At 40.2% G+C, this 19,619-nt stretch overlaps 1 protein-coding gene across 2 annotated transcripts in view; it reads left to right on the forward strand.

Annotated features, from left to right (window-relative positions):
- cntfr (ciliary neurotrophic factor receptor) overlaps positions 1 to 19,619 on the forward strand; it is a 200,473-nt gene that overhangs the window by 64,885 nt on the left and 115,969 nt on the right. Inside the window, exon 3 of one of the 2 annotated variants that reach the window (XM_046376133.1) lies at positions 14,165 to 14,246. In XM_046376133.1, coding sequence (XP_046232089.1) covers positions 14,165 to 14,246 — 82 coding nt within the window. Of the gene's footprint in view, positions 1 to 13,884; positions 14,247 to 19,619 lie in introns of those variants that run through there. The other variant, XM_046376132.1, reaches the window with a different exon arrangement.

Genomic DNA, 19,619 nt, shown 5'->3' on the forward strand with positions numbered 1-19,619 from the left:
GTCTGACTGTGCGCGCGAGTAATGGAGTGGAATCTGACAGGGATTGTCAGTCATCTCACGCGGCAGCAAAATAGAATCTAAAATGGTGCTCAAAAAGGCCGTGCACGTGTCTACACTCCTTTAAATGCATGTGCACGAGAGTTAGAAAAGCATTTTATTAACATCCATTGCGGCGTCACCTCTTTCTGAGCCATCTCCAAACAATAAAAACCATTACTGGCACTTTGCTGTACACCTGTGAACATTTGTCATCCCATCACTTTGGATAACAACACTGAAAGATTACTTTTGTTCACTCATTATTCAAGTCTTTATATTTCTGTTCTTTCTGAAGAATTTCCTCGAAACCAATCTTTTATGCACCCAGAATCCTGTTTGTATTTGCTTCATGTCACTTTTAAAGCACAATTTGCAGGTTAGTTGTCTACTGAGCTGAGAGGGATGTCATTCACAGCACTGATGCCATGCAGGGCTTTAACGTAGTTACTTGTGCCTATGCCTGTATCACGTTTGCTCAGTCATTTTGCTGCGCATGGAATTTTTCATTACAGAATAATTCAATTAATCTTTTCATTATAGTTGTTTTAATTAAATACAACCTTTGTAGTGCCCAACCAATACTCAGCTTGTAATTAACTGCTGTCACAACTAACACAGACCTTAATACAAGCAGACAGATTTGTGAAGCTGTGTGTTTTGGATGGATTATTTGTTGGAATAAATGCTTCTGAATGGAAGATGACTGACAGGAAGGAGAGTAGAAGGCAATCACTGCAATTAAGGATTTCATATTGAAGTGAAAAACTTTATTTTGTCATCTTTGACATGCATGCCGTCTGGCTTTGCTCAACCAATCAGACAGCTAGTATCATCTTGTGGAAGTGGATGTACTCAAGGAAATAAAAAAATCTCTCAAACTGGTCACAAGGGAATCACGTGAAACTAAGAAATGAGACGAGGTTCAACGTGTGTATTGTTTGCTGTGATGGATCATCAAGAATGCCTCATTTTCCATACAGGGAAATTTGTTTCCCATCATTTACAGGAAAAATGGCAGCAAATGGTTGGATTTTTTAGAAAGGAAACATAAGCCCCATTGAGCCCACACTTTCAGCTAACTATATGCAGACTGCTGGAAGTGTAAAATAGTACTTTGTGTTAAAGTATTCTATGCACAGCTGCACCCTTTCTGCCATATTTTAGTATGTGGACTCCGGTGAAGAAAAAGGGGTTTCGGTCCACATCCTCCTGAAGGCAGAATATTCTCACTTTATGTATGTAGGCTCCAGTAGTTGTAAGTTTCCACTTGTACTTGAACCTTGAAATTTCCCTGCCATCGTGCAAGCTGATTAGGGGCAGAATCTGAACATGGGTTGGTTTCTTGAGTCCCACCCGCGTTTTTCTGTTCATTTAATATCATCGTGTTGGCTCATTTCCAGTGTCATTAATGTTTTTCTGCTGGTGGCTGACAGTTATCACTTGTTGTTTTGAAATGAACTATATGAAAAAAAAAGAAGAAAAAATACCCCAGGATCCCAACAATATATATATTTTTCTTTCTTTTTTTTTTTTTGTTTTGACATTTTTGTGTGAATGATATCCACCCACAGATGTTAAAACTCGCACTTTAAAAAGATAAAATACAACTGTTGTGATCACCGTTCAGGGTTCAAGTACATTCTTACTTTTAAAGTTTATTCTTTCAGTCAGTGTAGTTTAGGGACTTCTTTCGGCTTGGGTGGTTAGATATTTGGCAGAGCAACGCGGGAGACCAGAGTTCCCAAATCCCGTGTGAGAAAAATGATTTTGAGTGTTGAATATCTAAGTGCTGTTGCATAAGAGTCTTAAATGAGTTCATGATAATCGGTAGACAAACAGAGTTACATAAACTGCACACAAGCATCCATCTGTGTGTGCTTGTGCGTGCGTTTGGCCATCCGTATGTGCGTGTGTGTGTGGTTGTGCGTGCAGCAGGGCTTGCGAATATGATTTGTCCACTGTGTATGTGTGAATGCACTCGCAGCAGCATGTAGAGTCTGAAGTGAGGAGATGGGATTTTTTTTTCATGTTTTTCTCTTGCACTTTACTTTCTATCGTGCTGTTTTCCCTTTCAGTCACTTCGTTCTTCTCCCTCCTACTCCTCTAGCTCCTGTTGTTTTAACAATTCTTCATACCCTCCTCATTCCTCATTGTGTTTTCTTCCTGATTGTTTCTGTCCCAACTTCATCTGTCTTCATTTTTTCCTTAGCACTGCTATCTTTGAACCTTTTTTTATCTCTTGTCTTTCTCCCCACCGTTCTTTTTGCTGTTATATTATGGCATTTATTATGTTCTGACGAGCGTGACCGCCACCTTCGAAATGGCGTTGATTTGATATTTCCCTACAGCAGATCATTTAGATGCAGCCGGGGTGGATGCTAGCAGCACTGATTCTTGGCCAAACCTTTATAACGGATTGCATCGCTAATAAACAATGAAAGGGCAGGAGCAAAGTGCTACGAGTGTGCGACTGAGTGCATGTGTGTGTGGGTCAGTACAAATGGGAAGAAGATGGTAATAGTTCTGTCAAGACCTTGATGAGTCAAGTGTTTACAGCACACACACACACACACACACACACACACACACATTCATGCTCGGCTTCAATTGGCTCTGTGCCTCATGGTAGAAATATAAGATGTTTTTATTTTTACCTTTAGAGACTCACTCATCTGCTTTGTATTTGTTTCCATAGCTAACTTTTTCACTGAATTCTAATCTCCTCTCCTTGCATTTGTAGTCAATAGCCACTTATTCGAAATTACGCATCCACTTCCCTTACACTCAAGGTAAATAAAGAAATAATTGTGTTACTCTCTGATGATGTATTGTGCAGGTAGAGCTTATTTAAACAGGAATTCTGATGATTATTATTCTTATTATGCTCTGGTTCACATCCACGCTGCTATGCATATTAAATATTGTGAACTGCCTCGTGTGGCTTTCTATTATTGGCCACAGGGCAGCTCTGCTGGAGCAGATGGAGGTTCAATGCCTTGCTCAAGGGCATCTAAGAAGCAGTTTGCTGAAGGAGGGGGAGCCGTTAGTCATTTCTTTTCCTCCTACATTTTGAGTTGTCAAATTTCCATTTCCAAAGGCTCTGTTTTGTATCTATATGCTTTTATTTCCCAGAGTAAAAATCTAAATAATCAGTTTCTTCATGAGGCTTATAACCGAATACCTACTTTAAATCATTGACTTCCATACTAAAGCTCATACATGCTGTAGGCCAAGCTGAGCCAGTCTATATGAAGACAACTGAACTATGATACACCACAAACCAAAACAGATTTACATTCAGAGGTTGTCACCGTCCCTGCTTACTCATTGGTGTATCATCGTCATAACAGTTCCTCCGGGAAGTTCTCTGCTGTGTGAAAATAGGAAATGCTGTCATCAGCGTTTACTGGAGGACATGGGAGAGAGAGAGAATGAGAGAGAATAGAAGGACCAAACTGGAAAGCAAGACAGTGAATTACAGAGGTGGGAGCATATGAGAAAGGTGAACTGAGAAGGGCAGAGAGAAAGTGGAGAGGAGGAAGATAGATAGGCAGCAGGTGAAAAAAAGAAAGTTGGGATGAGAGACATGGATCTGGGGAGAAAGTGACAGACAGCTGGACTTAAAATGCTGAATTATAGCATCACCGTGAGAGACAGAAAGCAAGCGAATGGCTGACAGAATGTGCGCCTATAGGGCTTGGGTTGAACAGGGAGGTGACTGAGATAATGAATGACTCTTTTGCTCTAGATGACACACACATATAGACACGGGGTGAGCTGATAATGACATCAGTCAGCGATGAGTAAGTGTGGTCCTCCAGACCAGTGCTGTTCAGCATAGATGACTCTTCCTGAGACTGCTAAGCACACGAGGGCAATGTAAGATAATGTCCTGAGTGCTCAGCAGGTTTAAGATGCCTGCAGTGCACTTATTAAGTTCCAATGTGCAAATCAAGATCATAACTTTAATAATATCCAATGCTTTTTGGTCACTTCTTAAGAAGAAGCGGCAGACTTGATGTCCACTTTGATAAAATGTCCCTAAGCAAGCCAAGACAGTGTAGCAAGAATCAATGGCATCCACTAAATTATCCTTTTATGTTTGTTTGATTTATTTATTTTATTTTATTTATGATGTTTCACATCCCTTACTCTAAACCTACAGAACTTAAGTTCTCGCTAGTCAACTGACTGATCAGTAAATAGAAATGATATTTTAGCAGTATTTAAATCCAGAATATTTACATCAATTTCGGTATAGTAAAATAAGAATACTTTTGTATGAAGCTACTAAGGCGAGATGCAAATGTCCTTGAACACACACCAACGCTAACTATTTCAGTCATGTATTTGCTCAGAAAGAAGCAACAGACAGTTAACTGTAATTTCGTGAATGCTCCAATACAGTTAGAGTGTTTATCTGGTTACTGAGGTTGTGAGGCCACCCAACTTACAGTGCATGTGGGTTTTGAGTGTACCTGCAGAACACAGACGTGTGTATGTGCGTTTGTGCAGAAACGGTGTATATATAAGTGTGTTTGAGGATTTGCATTTTATGAGCATTTTATATGCATATATGTTCTTATTGTGTGACTCTCGTACCCTTGTATATGTGTGTGCGCGCGTGTGTGTGTACAGTGTATGTGTGCTTGTGTGTGAAAGGCCACCCAACTAATAGACAGGCCTGCTTGCCCATAGGAAATCAGCTCTACAAATAGCCTCCTGTGGTAAAGACCAGTGCGCATTTGAAAACACAGCATTCGTGTGGTGTGCAAGTGTGTGTGTAAACTCCGTCTATGCTGCTTCTGTATCTTCTATATTTACTAAAGAGGCTTGGCAAACAGGTTGAGTAAACATACTGTTTTTAGTTTCCAACACATGCAGGGGAACACTCAGGCTTGCATTCACACACACACACACACAAACTCTCTCTCTTTCAAATACACATGCACACACACACATCACTGCAATGAGACAGAAGGAAAATTTGTGTTTGTCTCTTTTGGTCTCTAGCTCTTCATGCACTCTTCCCTCCGTCTTTCTTTTTCCATCTATTTTTCACTTTCCATCTGTCCCTTCTGCCACTATCATCTTCTTCCTTCTCAGTATTCCTTCCCTTCTGTTTGTCACTCACATTCTCTCACCAAGTTCAGACCTTGATCACAATCGCAGTTTACGTCTGAGCGATCAATCACCTCAACTCTGGAAGGAAAAAAAAAAAAAGCAAAAGCAGATATTCCATTTCGATAAGATGCTGCTTTGCTAATATACAGACTAGAAACAATAGGATAGAGTCTCTGTTCACTTTTTATTCTGTCTCAAATCAACCACCATCACCCTTGCATGCATAATTAGAAAGGCAATGGATTGCCAGAGTTTGAATACTGAAGAAAGGGTATCAAACAAAAAACGTTTTTTATTTGATGTTGTTTCATATTTCAGTCTTGAAAAATACTCTCATCTGTGAGGAGACATGGCAGGCACTAATGTTTTACACATGGTGCTGCAAAACTTTTGGACATGAGTGATTTGGATTTGGCTGTAATGTCTACGCAAACACCACACTGGCAAAGTTGTTGCTCATTAACTTCAAATCAGGTATACTTAACGTCACATTTGTATATTGATTTATGGCCCTACTGTCTGTTACACAGGCATCGCCGTGGTTTTCAGATCCCCTTATTTATGTCTTTCTGTAGTTAAGTGGTTTCATAAGTGATAAGAGATACTGATGTCCCCTTCTGTGTTGTCATGGTTACATGGTTATCTTTTTGTGGCTTTAGAACCTCTTCCTCTGGTGGTGTCTTCACAAAATGTCCAAGATCTGAAAAAAGTAGCATTTGTAAAGTTTTGTTGCTGTTGCATTTATAACTCTAGAGGTTGAGTGAACCTGAACAAAAACCAGGAAACTGCTGGACCCATTGGAACCTGTTGGACACTTTGTATTTCTTTCTTTACATTACTGAAGAAAGATTTTTTTTCCAGTCATGTCATAAAGATGCTGGTCTGGTCAGAGGAATAGGCAATTATTCCCAATATAACATCAACTGGTTTTGGACGACAGGAACCCTTCATCAGACTGGCCATGAGGAATGCTTGAACTTGGCTCTTAATTCAGCTTCTCACTGAAGTTTTGTGCATGTTAAATATCAGTATTGCACCACTGAGTCAAATTGTGATTCTGCACTGGTGAATGAATTGTGATTCATTTGCCAGAGAGTATGTCACCCTAGGGTGGAAATGGAAATAACAGCAATGTACTGTAGCTTTATTCTGACAGTGAATTAATTGCATAATAAAGCCGTTGTTCTCTACAGCATGGACATTTAATTTATAATGATCTTTCTTCCCTGAGATTAAGTGTAACTTGTCAGCCAGGCACCCATTTAAAGGCAAAGTCCAACTATTTTACATATTTAAGTCTCCGTAAGTCTTGGGGAGTGGGTAAGGCTGAAAGCTGATGAATGGATCAACAGAAAATTAGCTGATCAATTTTGATGAAATAATCACTGGTCATTTATTTAATCAAAGAAGTAAAACATACACAAGCAAGTGCCTTAAATGTAATCTGTTTTACTTTTGTTGAAAAGTTAAATAATGTCACAGTGGGATTTTGGACTGCTGATTAGACAAAGTAATCAAGAAATTTGAAACTGATATTTCAATATAAAAAAATACTAATGAATTGATGGTCAAGAGATGAACTGGTAATAAAAATGATGGTCAGTTGCAGCCCTAAACAAATGTACTTGTTATTCCATCACTGCAGGTCAGTGCGAATTAGTGAAAGGTGGGGCAGAGACTGAGTGTGTGTGTGTGTGTGTGTGTGTTTCATCCACCATGGGCAGGGCCTCAGCTCTGGTTCTGATTAACTCCCTGTAAAAACACCTTTGTTCAGAACATCACAGCCCGTACATCACACTCTCCATCTCTCTCTCTCTCTCTCTCTCACACACACACACACACACACACGCACATGCCTTACAGCTCCTGGAGGCTCCCTGTTCACAAAGGGGAGTCTACACCCATCATTCAAAGCCTTATAGGCCATAAGAATGCTGACACACACACACACACACACACGCTCAATCACACACACACACAAAGTGCTCTGTTTTCTTAGCTTTGATACACTTAAAGAGTTCAAAGGTGAGAGGGCTGGAGGTAACACTGTGTTTTTCCAGAGCTTTCTAACCACCTAAATCTGCTTCTACACACACACAAGGAGGTCCAGATGGCTGGACAAAAACATTGTCTTACTCACACACAAACACACACAAGCACACACACACACACACACACACACACACACACACACACACACACACACACACACATATATATATATATATATATATATATAGATAGATAGATAGATAGATAGATAGATAGATAGATAGATATATAGATAGATAGATATTGGCTAAACTGCCAAAAAAAAGCAAAAAAGCACATGACTCATGCACATCAGAGATCTTTTAACTGACATAAGGATGATGAGCTGATAGCCAGTGTTTAACAGTACTGCTCCCAGTGTAAAACTAACACAGGTTAGGACGGATACATAGTAGCTGACGTGTTCAGGTCCCCTAAATCTCAGCCAGCTGAGAGCAGTCACATGTGATCGATGGCTGAATTTATCACTCAGAGCCAAGTGCCGTCATCCACATGCACGAGGATGTGTGTCTGAGTGCATGTGTTCGATTATGGGCCCGACCCCTGCTACCTCTTGAGTCACAACTGACGCCGTCTTTAGCGAGCAATTATAGCCAGAACGACTGTGAAAAAGGTCACAGCCGTCCGGCTATCAACACTCCACGCCAAATGCCAACTGTGCACATCAGTGGGTGTATAAGTGTGTATGCATGTGTATGTCTGTGTGTGTGTGCTATTACCCATAATGCCAGCAGACAGAATATCAGGGTGGACCCTGCACCCCCACCCTGCACCTCACCCCTTGTGGGTAATCTGCTGCAATCCTGAATGATTGATGAGAGAATTAGTGTTGCCAAGCATAGCAAAGCATTATGGGAATGAGGAAGCTGTATTATTGGATAGGAAGCATGACATTAAAGGTTACAGTGGCAACAGTTATGTGTGATTATGTGTGTGTGTTTGTGTGTGTGTGCGCGTTTGGTCAAAAAAGATCATCTGGAGGACAGTTATTGATGGATGAGATGCCATAAAGCCATTTTTCCGGTTATTATAGCTGTAGGGGTCACAGGTTCAGTAAACTCATTGACAGTTTCGCTAATTAATGCCCAAATCCTATGTGGATAAACACCTGTCAGTTTGTTTACAGTCACTGTAGAGGCTTAAGCAAAAATTAATTCTGTCCTAAAGCATTCTAGGAAAAAGACTACTCTGAAAATACAGCCTTTTCTGAGTAAAGCCTGAGGTCTTTTTTGAACATTAAGACACACTGTCACTCACTTTTGGCACTGAAAAACTATAAGAAACTTGAGACCATAACTATTCCTTTGATATGTTTTCTTGTTCTTTTCAATTTTGCCAACTTTTGGAGTAACTTGAGATTCACTATGGAGCTTGGTGTTCCAGGAGTGCAGTTCTTGCATTAATCATGAAGGTCTTAAGAAGTATAGTTTTCAGTTTTACTTCGCTTCCACTGCTGTCCCTTCATTACTCTGTATTACCACAAAATGACCAATTTCCAAGCTTTTGGGCAGTAGGTAGTAGTTTTCTTTTTTTTTTTTTTTTCTTGGTTGTTCTTTAGGCTAAGGTCTCGCTGTGAACTGACACTCTGCTGAAAAATCTGCTGACAAAATTGCTTGTCTACATTGCCTTGGAAAACAATGTTGCTTGTGTATCATTGCCCCAAGGTAGGACAAAGTGTCAAAAGTAAGTCAGTTAAGTCAGTTCATTGAGTGCTGCACAGAGCAGGGGCCTTATTTCTGCAATGAAGATCCTTTTGAAGTACAAGTATACCCTCTGGACAGGATGCCATACCTCAGAGTTTCAAGGTTTTCATAATGATAAAATTAATACATTCTCCCTGAAAGTATCTGGAGTTATTCACCCTTTCTCCTTGTCCAGTGCAAGGTTTCCAGGTGATTCTTGCATCTTTTAAAAACTTTTGGATTTAAAGAAACTGCTCCTTCAGGAGACTCTGTGTTTTGGCTCCTGGAGAAGTTGTTTTGTGCCCTCCATGGCTGCTATATGAAGCTCTCTTTCCTGTTTACATGCACAGCCTATTCCTCCAGATGGTGTGCTGTGTTGCTGTGAGTCACAGTATGAAGCAAGTGGGCAAAGAAAGGTGTGATTTTATAGACTTTGAATATGATCAGTGGTGCCAGACACATTTGTTTCAGAATCTTAAAAAATAGGCAACCTCCCCTTTGTGTCCCAGCAGGTGAAGGCACCACTGTCTCAGCATCACATACAGCTCAATTACCTTTACAATCCACAAATCTCAAAATCAGTCCATAGACTAAAGTAATTACTGAATAAGACACCTGTAACAGTTAAATAACATTGCACGTTGTAAACATTTTGTCAGAGCAGGTGCCATTTTTCGTACATGATGGACATCTCACTTGGAAACAGAATACACACTTTCCTGCTGATGGACACAACAAGAAGAAAAAAAGAAGTCATCTTAGCTTCTCCTGTGCATTTGATAGGTGTGATTGATGTTTCCGAGGGCTGTAAACTCCTCTCTTGCTGTAAACTAGAGAGCTCATTTAGTACCCAGGAGGACGCTTCTCTTTATTTTCTCTGCAGACACATTTGTAATGAACTATTTTATTTCTGACAACTTGCTCACAAGGGGGAATTTGGCCATTTTGTTTTTTGCAAGAAAGACACACAGGGAGGATAATAGAGTATGCATTTGTTCTGTCTGGACTTCAGTCATTTGTATGATGGTTTTACTGAGTGGGGATTAAAATTAATAAGGAAGAGAAGGCAGCTGTAACTTAGCTTAGTGAGCGAACAAATCACTGTTAGCGGACACAAAGTTGTTATTTCAAGGAGACAAACCTCCCAAGTTTTCCATTACAGGATGTTCTCTCATGCCATTTGGCCACCCAATGTTCCTGTGTGATTTTGGATGTTTCACATTGTGAGAGAAAAAAAAGACCAAAGAATGAAAGAAAGAAAGAAAGAGAGTATGTATGTGCATTTCTTTATGAAAAGGATGCCTTCTATCTTCACACACACACACACACACACACACACACACAGACACCAACCCGCCTCGTGTATTTTCCTCCCGGCTTTCCAATTTAAATGCAAATGTTCCCAAATCGGACTCCACAAAGACGCAGAGGCAAAATCATTTGACGCAGCGATGAATTATATATTTTAATTAAGCAGCCAAAAGAATCATGCCTATTCAGCCCTTTCCCCTCCAATAACAAATGAATAAATAAATATGGAAGAAGGAAAGAAGAAGAACAGAATAAATGGGAGGGTCAGGGGAGGGATGGATGGATGGATGGATGGATAAAGGGAGGAGGGTTTGTATAGAGTTTGTGTGATTGCAGCACTAACCGCCCGTGGGTTGTCATTATGTGAGCGATCTGAAGCTGTCAGATTTCAAAACTGTATTGTTTGCTGATAGATGGGCTAAAAACCCCTACAGTTTCCAGCATGCACACATACACACCAGAGGGTCTGCACACAGACAATCTCAAATGCGTGCAAATACACACACACACACACACACACACACTCACCGTTTGGTTTTTGATGGGCAAACCAGCACTTGAAGAGCAGAGATGGGGATTGTGATGCTCTGACAAGGGATGCAATTTTAATTTCACCCCCTGTCACTCTCCTCAATATCTGCTTAGATGAAATACATATGAGCTGCCAATCACTCACACATACAAACAGACACACACACACACAAACACATAATCTATCTCTCAATCATATGCACACATGCAAACTTTCACTTACTATTTCTGTCTTTTGAAGTCACAGGTGCACACGCGCGCACACACACACACACACACACACACACACACACACACATACAAAGGGTTATCTTTCAATAGACTGAAAACTTCAGACTCCTTTTTAAGGAGGCAGCTGTTCTTCAAAACCAGGAACTGAGATCCCTGTATTTTACAAGAAATATCACCATATTTTATATCAGAAAGAATCTGTGCATGCATCTGAAAAACACTAAATGTGATGAGGCAAAGGTGCCCTAATCAAACCTCATCAGCAAACTTTGCAAAGTAGATTCCATAGGTGCAGAGGTCAGCTCAAACATCACTGTAAAACACCCAACAGCAGAGCTGCCATGTCTCGAAACAACAAGCCAAAGCAGCTGCATACAACAGCTTTCCCACCTTTGCACACAGTAGAAAATCACACATCAGCTGTACAAATACAGCCAGACCCTCCCAACATACACACTCAAACCCACTGAAACCAGAAAGAGGATGCTGAAAAACAGAGGATTAAAATGATTTTTTTGGCTGGTATTTTATTTCTTCTACCTCAGAGATGGTGTGTTGTTAAGATGAATTGTTCTACAAAAAATATCTATTCATATTATATAGTATGTATGAAAGAATAACATCAGAAAAACAAATAAACAGAAGAAGATGACTAAAGTCATGAATCATAAAGTAATAATACAAACAAACACTCTTAAAGTTATGCGTGCATTAATATCAATAAATGTCTATATGTATCGTTTTAGATATGCTGTGCATTTGCAGGGAAACAGAATATAATGTAAGCTGGGTGAGGAAGCCACATGAGCCAAAGTACACTTCCCAATTTACCTAAACACATTTATTATAAACAGCATTTGCTTTTTCATAACGGCTACTATCTTAATGCATTGTAATGAGGATTAACTTCTCCTAATTGCTTTATGTTTCCTTGACATTAAAAAAATTAAAAGAAAACCCAGAATTGTTTAATGAATAAGATGTTAAAGGAAAGAAAAAAAAGATAAAGAAACCGTCTTTGTTCTTTCTTGTAATAAGCTGTTTGAGCGTCATGGTTTTTTCTTTTAAACAGCATTAGTTGGGTTGGTCACGAAAACATTTCCTCCTATGTTTAATGTCTATAGCTGCTTTATTGTCTTTCTGACATTTTAGTCAGGCTGTAAAAGCTTTTTCATGTTCCTGACCATCGCTCAGCAATACTTGCAGATGTGTTTCTTTCTGTCTGAGAAGCCTAAACATGGTGTAGTGGTGGTCATGGCCAATGTTAACAAAGAGAGACAGAAGGAGAAAAGCATATAACGTGGGAGAGAAATGGAGAGATATGCAGTGGATGCACTGAAAGAGGACAAGTGAGGAAGTGGAAGATAGCAGAAGGAAGTCAGAGGGAAAAAAATATGTTGAAGCTGAAGAAAAACCAAGACGTAATGATGCGATGACGGTGGTTTGTGACAGCTGGAGTCTTGCATCAAAAGAACAAGGAAATTCACTTTCCTTTGTTTGCCTCTATTTAGAGTGCTCGCTATGTTCTCCACACGCAGACACATGCACCTTACTCACTGCAAGTCTCAGCAGCAAGCCGACCCTTAGAAAACCTTTGTCTGTAAGAGAGCCAGCTTCGTCTCCTCACTGAACAGAGGAGCAGCCAGAGAGCCCAGACAGGGAGAGGACAGGGAGGGCAGGGAGACAGAAGAGAGAGGTCACATTTTAATGGGAGGATCCGGGTTCAGGCCCCCTTCATGGCAGGTATCTGCCCTGCTCAAGTGTCATGACGATGAATTCCTACAAGCTCCAGTGGAAGTGTTCTTATGCTGGAGATAATCCTGACCTCTGACCTCTTACCTTCTAGTCGAAATGAGAAAGCAAAAAAGGCAGTATCTAATTCATAAAGCTGACTAATTAACACATATCTTTCATGTACATTAACAGAAATGTAAATACTTTAAGAGAAGTTGCATAAATGAAGTATTTATTGGCCACCATGCCTGTTTTCACCACTGAGTGACAGCGTATTGGCAAGAAAAATCTTTAACACTCCAAAAATCCTAATTTGTTCTGTTCGTTTCTATCCATTTACAGGTCAAAGGAAAAACTTTCATATTATTAGAAATTTTACTGAGAAATGTACTTATTTACTTTCTTGCTGATAAATGTTAAATGAGAAGATCAATATGGTTACTCATGCATGGAGGCCGACATTGAATATGAAGCTTAGTGCTGGTTGCCGGGCAACTGGTTTGGACCAAGAATCTGTCTGGCGCATAAGTCCCCATTAAAAAGTAATTTGTATTTTAGTGAGCTTTAGATGTGCTCATAGGTGTATTTTATTAGCTTACAGACAATGCCAGGCTAGCAGTTCCTTCTTGTTTCCAGTCTCTGTGCTAAGCTACATTAGCTAGCTCCCAGTGGTTGCTTCATATTTACCAGTTGAACTAGCATGAATCTCCTCATCTCACTGTTTTTTTAAGGTTGGCCATAGAGTTAATCATCACTTTGGATCATCACTCTCCAAAAGAGATTTAGATGTAAAACTGAGATGTAAAAAATCAATAAATTTCAATTTTTAAATCATTTAAAAAGTTCAACAAAGAGAACTGGTGAAAGCTTGAGAAAAGGGGAACAACAACATGGGGAGACAAAAAGCACAAAAGTTTGAGAAAGCAAGAGATGAGAGCAGTTATCACCTCCACTGTTTTCTCCATCATAGGTCATATTTTATGAACAGCAACACCAATGGGATGCCAATTACTGTTATTTTCCATGGAAGCTGTGTGTTTGTTTATGGTGTGCTACACCTTTAAGAGCTGCTGGCCATGGCCCATCCCAAAGAGGATGTACCCATTAGGCTGATGAACAGAGAGAGAGAGAGAGAGACAGAGAGAGAAAGAGAGAGAGAGAGAGAGGTTATACAGTCAAAAGGATAACAACAGTGAGAGAAGTAAAGGCAGGAATGTCATATGAAATAAGGGAGTTTGACAAGTAGGAAAGGAAGAGAGGAAAAGGCCAAAAGGGACCATAAGAGTGAGAGGAGACAGACAGAGGACAGGAAGCAGCTATCTCTCCATCTCCTACATGGTGTTGTAGGCGTCTATGGGTCTGTCACTCAATCAGGACGACAGGCGGACGCATTCACTCGCCGGCTCTCTTGTCTTCCGCATGCGCTCACACCGATGACTTTGCTGTGTGTGTGTCTACAGATGGCAAACCTTGTGACTTCGTTGTGCTGTGTAGTTCTGGCCGCAGTGGTGGTAGCCTACGCTCAGAGACGCAGTCAGCTTGGTGAGTATGCATTTTGTCTTCTTCTTTTTTCATCATCATCATCCTGTACCTCTTCTCTGCTGAGGCCTACTCTGTTTCTCCCTGTTTTGTCCTGTCTGCTCAAACACCAGGCAGTTCTTCTCCATTCTCAAAAAGTAAATGCTGTTTGACTCTCTTCCTCTCAACTTTTTTCTGTATTCCACTCTGCTCTTCTTTGCTCTTTTCTCTAATGTATTATTACTACCCTCCTGTCTTCTTGTCTTGCTGCAGTTCTCTGTGTGGCACTACTGATGTTCTGCTACATTCTACTCTGCTCTTTTCAACCGCTTTCAACTCTGTCCTTCTCCATTTTCATTTGATTTCACCTCTAACAAGTGGCTGTCAGTGTGACTGCATTAACAAAGTTCATGGTCTTCCTTGATAACTTGGTTTTATGCTGCTTGAGGAAAATGCAACATTTTTTTTTTATTATATTATTTTGTTCTTCTTGTTCCATTGTGATTCTGTTGGGTCCTTGGTTTTTTTTTTTTTTTCTCCCCTCACTGCGAGGTCAAAGATGTAGTTGAAGAAGAAGGAATTGTACCAGTGAGAAAGCTTTGCTGGAATTCACTTTTCTTCATGTGAATTTTCTTCATTCTACCATGGTTACGTCCATGACATATACGAGTTCAAACAAAGAAGTTAGTCAGGTCAACTGGTGATCATGAGCATTTTTCAAATGATTTGTGTACTGCGGAGAAAAGAAGAAGCTGAAAAGACCTACATAATGCGTTGACTGCTTCTCTGAGTGTTCACACATGATGCATGACCGTAAATTAGACTGTGTGTAAATGGAGTGTGTGTTTAACAGGGTAGTCTATATGTCACTCGGCTTTTAGTGAAGAGCGGCCTTGGCTTATCAGCCAATGAGGTCAGTCTGTTTAAGTCACCTGACCCAAAGAAAGAGTCTAAGGAAGTCAATAAGTCCCCAGTGACGCACATCACTATGTCACGAGGGTCACACACACACACACACACACACACACACACACACACACACACACACACACACAAACACTCCTGAACAGAATAGAAATGTCTTAGGAAATAGGAATGTTGTTTTGAGGGATTAGGTGAAGTGAAGGCAAGTGAAAGATGGAGATGGAAAGAAAAACAAAAAAAAGGAGCAGTGGACGAACACAGGAAGAAACTGGGAGAATAGAGAAATGAGAGAAGGCAAATGGAAATAGACCGACCAAGAACGAAAGTCAGGAGGGGTAAAGATTGATTGTTCGTTGGGAGAGCATGCAGGATAAAGTACTGAGAAAATGAGAGGTGTGCCTCCAAGAATTCAGTGTTGCAAAAGTCAGGCGTTCACCCTCCACACATAAACAGTGTCCTATTATAATAACCATGAAAACTATGCTACTTAAATTCAGAAGCAGCCATTAACTATTTGTTATAAATGTTTCTGAAAAAAAACTGATTTAATTGGAAAAAAAAAAAATAACAAATCTTTGATGTTACAACAAACAGAATTAACTGAATATCAAGCTGAGATTAAGATCAAACTGTACTGTACCGATCAATCTTATACATTTTTATTTTTTTGTGTCTTATAGAAAAGCAGAAAGACAGCATGCTAGAGAGAAAAGGCACAGGAATAAAAATAGGGTGAAAGGGGAACACATAAGGGACTAACAGATATGGATAGAGGTAGGAATGCATAACAGACAGATCTGTCAGTCCTGTCTTTGGGAGGAATTGTGTGTGTGCACCTGTGTGTGTTGACACTGCAGTGCAGTTGTCACTTTCTATACACACTCAAAAATACTGTATGACAAACAAATGCATGTATGTCAAGACATCATAACATGCAATAAGCAAATAAGAGCAATTGTGTCACATTTGCAGCCTAAATCTTACAAACACACACACACACCCGCGCAGAGACACACACATATACATCTGTCGGTCTTGGAAAGAGCCTTGTTTCTCTGACAAATTGCCAACCAGTTTGATTGACAGGAATCCCTCGGGTAGGCCCCACTTGGAAGAGCGCATGTGGACGCTCGCACGCGCACACACACACACACACACACACACACACACACAGAGTCAGTCAGACCGAGTTCATCCCACATCCACCCCTCTGTACTGACTCAATTTGTAGAAAATCACATACAGCGGAAAGCACACACAGTCCTTGTTTGTACTTACTGTGTATGTCTGAGAGAGACATGGAGTGTATAGGAAATCCATCTGAGATTTCCTAATTAATGACAGCAGTGCATTGCCAAACAAAGACAATGAAAAACATTGGTAGAAAACATCCACGGAGTGATCCAAACAAATAGATACAAGTCCAACATGTACAGAAGTCAATGTTGTCTGGGAGGAGGAAAGATTCAAAGTTAAAGAGACATAGAAAAAGAGACGAAGAGTGAGGCTGGGTGGGGCGGGATAAGACGGAGAGACAGAGGAGCGATATCGGGAAAGCTGTTCCCATCCCTTTGTGTTAAGTTAATGCTGGGCACAGTCCATGGTTTTGCACAAATATTAATTTAAAGATAGAAAATTATAATAAAAATAAAAGCCAAACATTGCGACTGTAAATTCAGCAATAATCAAAAAGTTTCAAGTTGATCTTTAAGTATTTTGTCACTTTTACCTCGTTTTTCTTTTACAACCAGGAAACAGAGGGGGGGAATTGCCAGAAAAATGTTACTATTTGTCATTGAAAGCATATTTCACTACTATTGCTCCATTTTTTCCAGCAACAAGACTCCACCTTCCAAGTGGAGAAACTTTTCTCTTTTTTTTGATTCTGAGGAAGTTCATTGAAATTGTCATTTCCATTCAGCTTTTGTAATGTGATTCATGTTGACTCAAACGGAAAAAAAACTCAGAGATGGAAGGCCTCCGAACAGAAATGACAGTCCCATAATGAAACATCACTTTAAACAATGGAAGAAAAAGAAAATATTTGAAAGCTATAAACCCGCAGAGAGACAGGGAGTGAAATTCAGAGGTCATGCCAATTAAGCTTTCCTGAATGTGAATTTGAGTTTTGATTGCCAGTGAGAAATAGAGGATGAGGTGGTTGGTTAGAGGGGGATGGGAAAGATATCGGGTGGGTGGAAAAGATACAAGACAGATATGGGGAGAGAGACACAAGAGAATACAGAACAGATGACAGATGAAGAGACAAGAGAGCAAGAGCGTGGGAGATGGGGAGGCAGGGGGGCGATGCAGATAAGAGTCGGTAATTCAGACGGTTTTTTTCAATGATAGATCACTGATACAAATACAGTATAATCCCTAAAATCCATATGAAAAAGTCAAGCATCATTTTATCCTCAGAATAAACGTCAATGCTAACATCACCGCCAGTACAGACCAACACCAAAGAGTTCGGCACTCTTTACTGGAAGCATGCGATAAGTGTCAGGCATTTACCTGCTGTCCTTCAGTAAGACGCAGAATGACAGCTAGTGTGAGAACTGCTCTGCTGGTCTGCTGACCCTGACGTTTGAACCTCCCTACGCTCGAGGAGAAGAAAAGAAAAATCCCCTCAAGGATCAATAGCATCATTTTTATTCATTAGTGTTAGAATGCACTGCCAGCAGATCAAATGTTCATGGAAAACACTGTTTTGATGTAAGCCCATAGGCAGTATAGTCTCAGTGGGGAGGTGAGCTACATCATTGTTTGCTAGTTGTTCATTTTAAGAATAATTGGAATAATCACATAATTTGACTGCGTATTGTCAAGAGGACAAAATCAAGGCGATGAACTGTTTTTCAGCATCATGTCAACTCTTCAGCAACAATGTTTCATTGCACTAACTTCACAACACCCACATCTGACTCAAAGGGTCCTTTTCTATTGCCACAAGTCTTGAGTCTCTGTGTCAAAATGTCTAATACCAGAGTTTTTCCAGCTGGGCTTGTTATCAGCTTTGATCATGTTGTACTTCTTGTTTCTGGATTATTTTTTTTTTCCTATGGCTCCTCTTTTTGTTTGCTGCGACTCATCCATTGACAGATCGCAACACTGCTGCCAGTGTTGACATTTTCGGTGTATTTGGATCTTCTCTAATTAAATCTGGATCTATTTCTGACCAGTTCTGACTGTCTTCAGGCCCCTTTTACGCAGGTATTCCACGAGTCGGTTTTAAATTGTTTCCAATTCTCTCAAGTACGTTTGCACTCAGGACCCATTTAAATACCGTAAATCACACTATTTAGTGTTTTGATGTCTGAAAGTTAGACTAAGAAATATGTAGATGTTAAGTAAATCTCTGCTTAAAGTACATTTTCATCTTGAGACATAATTAAAACCGACTTTCATATCAGACAAGACACATTACTCATGGCTGCTTTGGATGTCTCTGTTAGTTCCAGATTATTCTGTTCCAGTGGTGATACAATCACTCACACACAGTGAATCCTCTCATGTATTGAGAAGCTGAATATTGATGACATTCATGTCCAAAAAGAGCATTATTTTCTTTCACTATTTGTCTTAATCTGGTTTTGCTTCTCTGTGAATCTTTAATGGTCTCTGTTTTCCCTAATTCTTTCTCCATCATTCGCTCTGTGTGTTTCTCTCCATCTCATTTTAATCCTGAGATATAGCACAAAGTCCTAACCAAAGCAATGTGATGCCATTAATGGGGTGCCTTACACAGTAAATACTAAGAGCATACACAACAAGAATACCAATGAGCACAAGTACAAGAGTATCCAGCTGTGCAGGAGGAGAACACAAGCAATAAAGAAAATTAAACAAAGAATGAGGAAAATATGGTGAGATTGATTACTTAGCGTTTGAGTGAATCCCTACCCCTCTACCACCACTGTCACCTGTGTGTGTGTGTGACACAGAGAAAGTGTGTGTGTGTGTGTGTGTGTGTGTTAATGTGGTGACATCATGCTGTTGACTAAGCGCACATGTTATTTATGGAAGTCCATATCCTGATTGAGAGACAAATGTTTCCACTCATAATCATTCCCTCCATCTCCCTCTCTCTCTCCCTCATGTCTTTATGTTTCTCTGTTTCCCCTCCCTCCCTCTCTAACTCACTCAGTACTTTGTCGTCTTCCTCCACTTCACTGTCCACACCATTCACACTTGTCACCATCTAATTTCTCCTTCTCTATCGGCCTTCCTTCTCTTCTTTTCTTGCCTCACTATTTTTGACTTGCATCTTATTCCATCTCTTCAGCCCCGACTCTCTCTCCTCCTCCCCCATCTCTCAATCCATCACCCAAGTGGTCAATGGCAGATTTATCGCCCATGACATCATTTTGCCGCTGACGCTACACTGCCGCCGCTAAACGTTTTTGTGTGTTCCATCTCTGCCCTTCGCTGAGCTTCCTCACCTCACAACGATTCCATCTAATCACTATG

Source organism: Scatophagus argus, chromosome 20 (genome assembly GCF_020382885.2).
Source record: "Scatophagus argus isolate fScaArg1 chromosome 20, fScaArg1.pri, whole genome shotgun sequence".
NCBI lineage: Eukaryota > Metazoa > Chordata > Actinopteri > Scatophagidae > Scatophagus > Scatophagus argus.